An 11,039-nucleotide genomic window follows, 5' to 3' on the forward strand; every position below is an offset into this window, starting at 1 on the left:
AGCTGTAGTCCCCCTCCCCCCCCCCCCCCCCCCCCCTCCTCTGTGGTGGAGCCGTGTTTCCACCGGCTGTGTTTGTGTCTCTGCTGCAGGGTTTGAAGGCTGCTCCATGGTGCCCTCCATCTATCCTCTGGAGACGCTGCACAACTCGCTCTCTCTGAAGCAGGTCGACGAGTTCCTCAACACGGTGTGTGCGAGCAGCAGCGAGGCGCACGCCAAGACCATGAGAGGTAGGCCCGCATAATCACAATACATAACACCAAGACCATGAGAGGTAGGCCCTCACAATCACAATACATAACACTAAGACCATGAGAGGTAGGCCCTCACAATCACAATACATAACACTAAGACCATGAGAGGTAGGCCCGCACAATCACAATACATAACACTAAGACCATGAGAGGTAGGCCCGCACAATCACAATACATAACACCAAGACCATGACAGGTAGGCCCTCACAATCACAATACATAACACCAAGACCATGAGAGGTAGGCCCTCACAATCACAATACATAACACCAAGACCATGAGAGGTAGGCCCTCACAATCACAATACATAACACCAAGACCATGACAGGTAGGCCCGCACAATCACAATACATAACGCCAAGACCATGAGAGGTAGGCCCTCACAATCACAATACATAACACCAAGACCATGAGAGGTAGGCCCTCACAATCACAATACATAACACCAAGACCATGAGAGGTAGGCCCGCACAATCACAATACATAACGCCAAGACCATGAGAGGTAGGCCCTCACAATCACAATACATAACACCAAGACCATGAGAGGTAGGCCCTCACAATCACAATACATAACACCAAGACCATGAGAGGTAGGCCCTCACAATCACAATACATAAAGAAACCTTTTGGGTGTTTCCCTTTCCTGTAGTGTGTTAAATAGGTTTTAGTGCATGTAAATGGTCATCAAACAATTTTCAAATCCAGAAACTCCAAATGATTTATAGGTAAAGGTGTGTTTTAGATCTAGTTGCTTGTCAGTGGGGTCAAATTCCCTTTGCACATGCCTCAGTGGTGTAGCTCTCATAGGTTCACCTTTTTATCCGGTTTGAAGTCACATTTTACTATACACTTAAGATAAGATGGTACTTAATTGATCCCAATTTGGGAAATTGTTTTAAATAAAAAAATAAACAAGAATAGAAAGAAAAGAAAAGAAAAGATACATGTAGATATTATATATACTTAATAGATATTGGTCATTGTTACCACAAACATTAACATACATAAATAAAGGATTTAAGGATCTTAACAAAGAAATAACCTGAGCAATAGTAGTGGTTAGCTCTCAGGCTCTTCTTGTATCCGCCAAACTGCTTCAAACTGCTTCAAACTGCTTCAAACTGCTTCAAAGAAACACTGATGTCAAAGTCAAAGTCAACTTTATTGTCAATCTCAAAATACTGTTTCCCACAGTCCCGAGGTATAAAAAAACAGACATTAAAATGCAAGAACACTCAATAATTACAAAAAAATCACAAAATAACCGTTTACTTTATTCAGTTTAAAAAAAAAAGGGGACATCTGTGAATAGTTCGGCACTCATAATACAAAATAAAGTCCAGACCCAAGGTAAAAAACCCAAAACACAGAAAGGATTGATAAACAGTATCATACGTTTCTTTGGCTCTTATGTTTGAGTCCGTGATTGGAAAGCATTTTTCACACATTATTAAATATAATGACTATTTGAGTTTAAATAACATAAATAATTAATATCTGTCCACTACACTCAGCTGTCTGTTTGCAAACCTTGTTTCATTTCAAAACATGCCAATCTGGAGTTCAGCCAATGTGCACAACAAAACGTTATAACGCTGTGGTTCTGATAAATCAAATGAATTTTCAGCTGACATTTCCAAACTGACCTTAATGTTTCCTTCTCGTCTCAGCGCTCTCCTGCCTGTTTGACTCTCAGAGCCAGACGTCTCTCTACAGCCCTCAGCCAGCACTCTCCTCCTCCGGGTCGGAGACGTCTCTGCGCCCGCCGAGCCAGCCGCTGTGGCGTGAGTCCTTCATCTTTTAATGGCGTTATGCAACATGTAGAGCCACCTTCATCTCCTCTGGTTGGAGCGTTAGGAAACATACGAGCCAAATCTCACTGGTGCTTCAATGAAAGTTAAATACTGTAGTGTCTGTTGGAAGTATTTGGATATATACTGTACACAGTGTTATGGGGTTTGTCAATTGTATTTTAAATTCACTTTTTCAATCCCTACAAACATTTTGGCACAGAAAAACAGCTGCTACAGTAAATCATTTACAATAAGGAGAAAGAAAATAGGTCTTTAAATAGGCGAACCAATCAGCACTGTGAAAGGGATTTGTTGTAAAATACTACATGTTAACATTATTTGGAAGAACACTGGTTGTTATGGCTGGTAACATCTAAAGGTATCTTTTTAATAAACACTTTATATTGTAGAAAGTAAAGTTGTGTTCTTATTTATGAAACCCAAAAAGGACTGTCTGCATGAAGTTCTCCATAGCAACAAACATGAAGCAGCAAAGGGGGTGACGTTGGTGCTTTTCTGTTTTTGTTCCTGATCCCTCCTCCCGTCTTTGTTCACTTCCTGTCCGTCCACATGACGCACACTCAGGAAGAAACACACCCAGACCCTCTGAGTGGAGTGAGGACAAGAAGAGAGACAAATACCACCATCAGAGAAGCTAACTAATGCTAACTGATGTTAACTGATGCTAACTGATGCTAACTGATGCTAATTTTCAACAAGATAAATCTGAAAAACAGTGATTTAGGTATTGAATACAAAGTACCATTGGGCTTATCAGTGATTGCGCGCTGTTATTGTTTCATTAGTATTTCATTTTCTTAGAATACATGTTACCAGATGTGTTCATCTAGCTTGTTCTGTCTGATCCAACAGAGCAAAAATAATGAATATTAAAGGTGGGGTAGGTCATTCACTTCAGAAACACTTTGTTATATTCCATGGAATGCTCTTAACATCCCGAGAGCAATGAATACATGAAATGCTTTGACAATAAATACATAAATAAATGTCATCTGTGGAAGCCGTGGCGCTGTAAAAAGCACGACCAATCATCTGAGCCGGCCCGGCTAAAGTAACTGGATGGCCTACCTGCCTGTCAGCCTTCCATCTGTGCACAAACTTATCTCGTGCCCTCATTGGTCATGTGCACGTTCGTGTGTGTTGGAGGAGGGGCTCTGTAAGGAAGTCTGAAGGAAGTAGCAGATTTTTTCCGGCTGCATACTTTCAAATTCTAGCGCACTCCAGCTGGTTTCTCCATTCTTACCTACCCTACCTTTAAGTGTTAAAAAAAATAGTCAAGAGTGAACTTAAAGTAATTTTTTTTGGTTTGAATCAAACAAATAGGAATTAACATTTCAAATATTGAGCTTTTAAGTTGTTTAGGGGTGGGTTTTGTTTACCAAATAAACAAAATGGCAGCCTTATAATTGCCTGAAATACAAAAAGCATAAATCTGACACGTTTATAATTTTCACAAGTCAGTGATGATGATACACTGTTTTTGTTTTATTTGTATTTATGTTTTTTTGTAACATTTTCCAGGTGTCTTCATCTGGCTTGTTTTGTCTGATCAAGCAGTAAAAAACAAGCAAGATTGTGTAATATTTTAAAAGTGAAGAGTGAACTTTTTACCTTTTTTAATGGCTGATTCATTGGAAAATATGTTTCTGTGTTCAGGGTTAGGAGCAGAGCTGTTTGTGCTATCTGTCCCTGCATCACAATCAGTGTTTTTAGACTTCAAAGATAAGTGACTGAATGATGTGTTTTTTGTTTTGTAAAGATGGCAGTATCCCCTCCAGTGCTGTTTCCAGCGCCGGCCCCTCCTCCCCGAACACAGAGAGCCCCGGCGCCAACTTCGGCTTCAGTGAGTGAACTCTTTAAAAGAAAGGCACAAGGACTTCTGGGAATTTAAGGACACAATCTGAGGACCTCGGTTTCTACGTCACTGTGTGTTTTCATACGTCTTTTCCTCCGTCCTGCTGCTTTGAATCTGAATAGTTTAAAAACACTCAAACTGTGCACGGACTCTTCAGATGCACTCCTAGAAACTCTGGACTTTAAACTGTTAGTATTACCTCGATCCTCGTCCCTTTGTCGACACACACACATGAAACCAGCTCCAGCAGAGCATCAAGCCAACTCTATGTCCAGCCGTGCCTTCAGTGTGATTTGGATGCTGCCGTCGCTGAAACAACACCAACAACAACAACACCAACAAGAACACATGTTTTTGTTTTTAAGCCCAAATGCTGATGGTGTATTTTTCCAAATCTCTCTCACACACACCATCTGCCTCACCTCTGACCTCAGACTACAGAAATGCATTTCAGACTCTGAGTCAAAGTGTCAGCAATCACTCATTTGCATTTGAGATTGATGTTGTGCTGCAGCCAATCACAGCCCACCCTGAAAAAAAACGCCTATTTTTGAAATTCAAGGGACATTTTGTGTAATTTTACTTTTAGCAGTTAGTTAAATCTTAAAGTAACAGTTTAAAAAATGTTGGTTGTAAAATATAATCACATTTATCAGTTACATTTGAAGCCACAGCCCATTAGCTTAGCACAAAGCTACTGAAACTACAGCGCCTGTTAACACATCATATCTCCTTTCATTCGTACGGTAAGTGTAAAAATAACTATTTTAGGAGCCAGACTATTTCGTGGCTGGGTGCACTATCGTTCAGGTTTAAGTGAAACACATAGGAAATCACTTTTTAATTATTGAGCTTTAAAGTTTTTTAAAGCGGATTTTTCGTTAAATGGCCGCTTGAGAATGGCGTCCTTGAAAATCAAATCCGACACGTTAATCATTTCAGAGATTAACTCAAATTATAGTCAAGAATCTGGATTATATCTAAATGCTCTGTACCATCAAGTTACCATCTGATTCTTTTAGTTAAATTCTTTCAAACTAAACAACATTTGATTTGTATCGTATGTGTTTGTATCGTGTAACTCGAGCCGCTGAATCAAACTGCTGTTAAATAGAAACACATTTCATCTGGAAATGTGCCTTTAAATGAATGTTTAAAGAGATTTTTTGTAGACATTGTTTATTTCTGGCTTTATTTTTGTATCTAAAAAGGACTTATAGGAAAATATGTGGTGTAGCGTTATTTCAGATTTTAGGGAAAGAACCACTTCAATAGTATAAAAACTATTAGTTATTATCTGCTGTCACACCAAATGATATCTGTATTACTATTTGTTAAGGCTTTAATGAGTGATACTCAGGTAGAAATGTCAATTAGCTTTAAACTTACATTCAACTCAAAGAAAACGTGTATTACTTTGAATAACCTTTATTAACGTAGTTCTCTATGTTCAAACATGTATACAGAAATGTCTAGATATATATATATGACTCCCATGTCCTGGAAATCTCTGCTGTTGATTTTAGTTATAGATTTTATTAGGATTTTTAAATTCCAGATTGTTGCTGTACGTATTTTCCGTTGTGTACTTCTGTGATTATTTAAAGTGTTATTTAATGTCAGCCAAAGTTTATTTGTTTGGCTGCTGGACAACAAAGTGGACTTTATTCTTTGTAAACATGTTAAATAATTCTGTTGACCTTTAGATGTTCAGGTCGGGTTGAACTGGTGGAAAGAGGAAGAGGAGGATGTAATAAAAAAAAACATAATTCAACTGTGTGTCTGTGTCCTCTGTCTGTTGTATCTCCTGTCCAATCTATCTTAGTTTTCCTTCCTTCATTTCCTCTCTACTTTGTTTTCTCTGCCTTCCGCATGACCTCTCCTTGTTTTTCCACTCTCCTCTACTCATCTCCTCTTTTGATTTCCTTCCCTGTACTCTTGTCTGCTCTCCTTGCTTCCTCTCCTTGTCATTTCGTCTTGTTTTCTCCCCTCTCCTGTGTTTGGCTGCATCTCACTTCGGTTAAGTGGATTCCTTGCGTCCCTCACTTGCGTCGTTTCCCTGCGACTAGTCCCTCCCACCAAGGAAGCATGGACAGACGCAAGGAAACCACGAGAAGCAGGGAAATGAGTTTTAAGAGCAATGGGACGTCCTTTCCTCCGGAGCGTCACGTGAAGCGACGTCCGTTTGTGATGACGCCGCACAGCTGATCGTCTGACAGCAGCCAGATCAGTGCATGCGCTGCATCGTCCAATCAGCGAGCGATACGCAGTAAGGGGGCGGGGCGAGTGTCTGAGGATTTCACCGGAGGATGGTCTGGTAGTTCCTCGGTTATCGCTCCTCCGTTATCGCTCCTCGGTCCTCCGGCACAAATAGAGCCACTGGGACGCTACTCAAGATGGAGCAGACAAATCAACTTCCGGTGATACCGAGGAGCGAGGAGCAAGGAAATGAAAAATAACCGAAGTGAGACGCAGCCATGGTGTCCTCCACTACCCTCTTCTATCCTTGCCTACTCTCCTTGTCCCTTCATTTGTTTCCTTGCCTCTCCTTGGTTGCTTCCCTTTACTTCACCTTTTCATCGCTTGATGTTTCCTCTCTTGTCATTGCCCCTTTCCTTGTTTTCTCCCCTCTCCTCCTTTCCTTGTCTGTTATTGTTTCTTCTCCCTGTCACTTCTTCTTGTTTCCTCTCCTTCCCTCTTTCTGTCCTTCCCTCAACTCTGCCCTTTGTGTCTTCTCTCCTTGTTTCCTCCCCTTCCTCTCCTTTTCTCTTCCCTCTATTATTCTTCTCTCCTCTTTTTGTGTCCTCTCCTCACCTTTACTCTTCTTGTATGCTCTCCTTATTTCCTTTCCTTATCTCCTGCTATCTTCCCCTTGTTTTCATTCTTCTTCTTCTCTTCTCCTCCTTAATCTCCACCCACTCTGTTTTTCTCCCTTGTTCACATTAGTTGCGTTTCTTCTCTCCCCTCCTGTCTTTCTTCCCTTCTTCTCTCGTCTTTGTCCCTCACCCACTCATCGTCCCTTGTCCTCTTCTCGTTTCCTCTCTCTCTCTCGCTCGCTCTCTCTCTCTCTCTATGTCACCCTCCTCTCCTAACAGCTTTTAAGTGATGAGTCATGCATACTCCTGTGGCTTCTCATACGTTGCCATGGTGACGCCCCCAGATGTAATTATGCAATTGACACCTCGTCCTCATGGGAGATAGACGAAGAGGGGAGACAGAGAGAGAGACAGACAGAGAGAGACCACCAACTCACAGGAAGCCAACAGCTGATGTCATTTACTCTGTCTGGATGTACCTCTCTCAGGCTTTATTTCCCACACTCACACACACACACACACATTTCCATTCATTCTGTTTCCATCCGCTCTGACACACACACAGACGTCTCTCTTGCTCTAACACACACTCCCCAGCAGCTACTTTCCTCCTCACATATTGAGCGCTGTTTGGCAGCCGGTTGTGTGGTGACCTTTCTCAGGTTGTACTCCAGAAAAAACAATCATTAAAGCATTCGGCTGCAAAAGTGTTTATTTTATTTCAGTGAAACACGTCAGCGGAGGTCTCTCAGGTTGAAGACCCTCTGCATGGCCTTTTTCATGTGAATTGTATTTAAGAAATGACAAAGGTCAAGATATTGTGCAGGGACAAATGAAAATGTCACCATTTAGTTTGGGTTCTGTACACTTGAAAGTGTGATTCTGAAGTGTCTGAGTTTTAAAACCAAACTTCCAGAAGTCCAAAGGAAAGAAGACGGAGAGGAGCCTCAGAAAACAACCATATACATTTATATCTCAACATTATGGCTTTTCTTCATGATGGTTTCAACATATACTAAACCATGGCATTTTTAAAAATGGACTTTTGAAAATATATTCTTTGACATACCATGTTATTACCTTTTTCATGATATATTATATATATGTATGACTGTTTTGACAAATAATGACTTCTTTCAACATACTTTTACCATGATTTCTTCTGCATGCTCAACAATTACTTATTCATGATCTTTTTTAACATCTAATATTATGTCTTTTTTCAGCTTATTAGTTATTTTTTCGGGATACTCTATCACTTTATTTTCCTTTTTTTGTACATACTATACTCTGACTTTTTTCCATGATTTCTTTCGACATGATTTAGTATGCTTTTGCTTTCAACATACTGTACTACGCATTTTCACTTAATGGGGCGAAGCCTGCGAGCTAGCTCAGGCAGCCAACTCGAGCACTTATGGTGCATTCATACATAACGCCCCTTGCCACTCTGCAACCAACCAAACAGACTCTCCTTAATATGTCGCTCTATTTAACCTGCCAGATATCTCTCCATGCATTGCTTGCTGCTGCTATTGCCGCAGCTATCTTTACGTTGCTGCTGCTATCGCTGCAGCTACTTCCACGTCGCTGGTGCTTGCATGTTAAATAAACACAAGAGTTGTCTGACTGAACTGACTTTCTTTCATTATATTTTTGAACTTCCTGATCTTTTTTAACATCTAATACATATTTTTTCAGCTTATTAGTTATTTTTTCCAGATACTATACTATAACTTTATTTCCCTTTTTTTTGGACATACTATAATATGACTTTTTTTCCATGATTTCTTTCGACATAATTTAGACTACGAACTTTTACTGACTTTTTTCATCATATTTTTAACATACTTAATTTGGATTTTTTTTCTTATATTGTCGACATACATACTCTTTTTTCTCATATGGTGAAGTCAAAGCATCTCAAACAGACGGAGGTTTTCAAATCTTTGCCCAGCTGCTCTTAAAAAGAAACCCATCAGGTATTTGAATGTCTTTGTGACAGAATGTTGTAGGAGGTCAGCGTGTCCCGGCTTCACTCCCACAGGTCAGTGACTCAGCTTTTACTCCCAGGCTAATTGCCACATAAAGAGAGAAGTGGGCGGACGACAGGAAGGAGACAGAGAACACACACACACACACACACACACACACACACACACACACACACACACACACACACAACCCTCCTTTGAAATAAAAATGCATTGTCATGGTTACCTGGAGGCCAGCAGTAATGTGTGTATCGTTACAACCTGCCGATAACAGATTCATTTCAACAGGAGTGAAAACCTGGCCACAGTTCTTCCTCTGTTTCACTTCTCCTTTTTTATTTCCCTGTATTAGATTAACCATAATTAATTAAACGATTAGGATCAGGATACTTTTTTTTATCCCAGGGGAAATTAGGTTTTGTGACAGCAACTCTATTTCAGAATGACACGAAATGTATGTAAGAAAAATAGAATACAAGAATGTTATATACAGATAAAATATAAAGCGAGAATGTGCAATGAATAGATTTAATAAAAGAGATTAAGATGTTTGTATAAATGTACGATGTTAAAGGGGACCTATCATGCAAAATGCACTTTGTGATGTCTTTTATTCATAAATATGTGTCCCTGGTGCCTCGGGGAACTCACGCAGCGTCAGAAAATAAAACCCTATCTCTTTTCCTCCGTACCCAAATCTTTTAAAAACGGGTGTACAACGAGCGGATATAGATTTCCATCCGAACTGACGTGTCCATCTGAGGTGACGTCGGCGGGCCCACAGAAAGTTGCTATCAGAAACAATGACTGGCGTGTTTTGGACGTAATCTCGTCTTTGTTTACATTAGCAAGCCTCGCTAACACTCAGAGCTAACCTGTACTGTAGAGCACATGTGTTTAAAAAGCAGGAAATAAAAAAAGAACTCTCCTTGTGATAAACCCGCAAGAGAAAAGACATTTGAGCTCCATTCTGTTTCAGAAATAATCCTTGATGTGGTTTAGAACAGGATGGCGTTTTATCACAGCAGAATTTAACTTTATCTCCGGTAGAATTCTGATCAGGCATTAGCTCCGCCTCCTCTTCTTTCTTTTTTTTCAAGCTAAGAACCCAAAATCCGCGTTTCTCTAACAGGGCTGCAGAAGAGGGGTTTGAGCAGTATGAGGGATGGCTACAATGGGTGATCTGCTTGGTATTTTGAAAAAAAAACTTCACAGACATGTTTTATATAGGTATGGCCCTACAATATATGTTTCAAATATAACATGATAGGTCCACTTTAAATTAAAAATGACCAATAAAGAACAAATAAGATAGATAAGAAATATTTACTTAAACATAATGGAATGGAATACAAATGTTTTATTTAATTAATTAGATTTTTTTTTTTATGTAATTTTATTCAACTAAAGTAAATCTGATCAAATGTAGCCCTATGTACTTTATTGATTGAGTCGCATTGCACATGAGTTGAACAAATAAATAGATAATACAATGAGTAGAGAGCATAAAATATAAAGAATAACTTGCAATGTAACAGACAAATCAACTAGTAATAACATATTAAACATAGCATGCGCTATAGACATAATACACGTGTTCAAAATGTACATTTACTGTAAATGCACTGAGGTAGGGTGTGTGTACACTATGTGCAGGTTGTTCAGGGTTATTCCAAAAACTAAGAGTGGAGTCTGGTAAAAACGATGAAGGTTCAGAAACGATGAAGCTTGTTCCTACGTGTGTTTGACTTGTGGGGATAGATCATAGATTAAATGTGAGATGTGATAAATCAGTGGTTCCTAGGTGTGTAACGGGTCAGAGGAGGAGGAGCTTCAGGTGGAGATGCTTCAAGTGTTGATTTTGCAGAACACATCGATTCTCCATCCCGCTCCCTTTCCTCTGGGAGAACATGTATTGAGTTTTTTATTTAACTCGCTGCTCAGTCATCTGTCAACATTAACAAGAAAACTGCTAAGTTATTTTTGACAAGTCGAGTGTGAGGAGTGAGCGGTGCTGCTGAAGGATTTCCACGTGACAAATCAAATGATCCAGACCTGTGTCTCTCAAACTGAGGCCAAAAGCTAATTACTTCATTTATAAATTACGCCGAACTAAATGTACTTACAGAAACCCATTAATGTGTATTTCTTAACTTATAGCAACCGCCATGTCATATTTTGTGACAGATCACTCTAAAATACATTACATGTTACTTTAGTTAGACGCTTTTATCCAAAGCGACTTACATACTCAATACTGTGGACAATCCCCACAGGAGCCATTTGGGGTTACGTGTCTTGCCCAGG

General features: G+C 39.8%; 1 protein-coding gene across 1 annotated transcript in view; it reads left to right on the forward strand.

Moving 5' to 3' along the window:
- The window catches only part of ppip5k1b (diphosphoinositol pentakisphosphate kinase 1b), a 68,447-nt gene extending 62,751 nt beyond the window's left edge, over positions 1-5,696 (forward strand). The window contains exons 28-30 of the mRNA XM_079684588.1: positions 90-227; positions 1,924-2,037; positions 3,827-5,696. Of these exons, the coding sequence (XP_079540714.1) occupies positions 90-227; positions 1,924-2,037; positions 3,827-3,918 (344 nt within the window). The 3' untranslated portion in view covers positions 3,919-5,696. The remainder of the gene's footprint in view (positions 1-89; positions 228-1,923; positions 2,038-3,826) is intronic.
- Positions 5,697-11,039: the final 5,343 nt, after the last annotated feature.

The sequence above is a fragment of the Notothenia rossii genome, assembly GCF_949606895.1.
Source record: "Notothenia rossii genome assembly, chromosome: 5".
Lineage (NCBI taxonomy): Eukaryota > Metazoa > Chordata > Actinopteri > Perciformes > Nototheniidae > Notothenia > Notothenia rossii.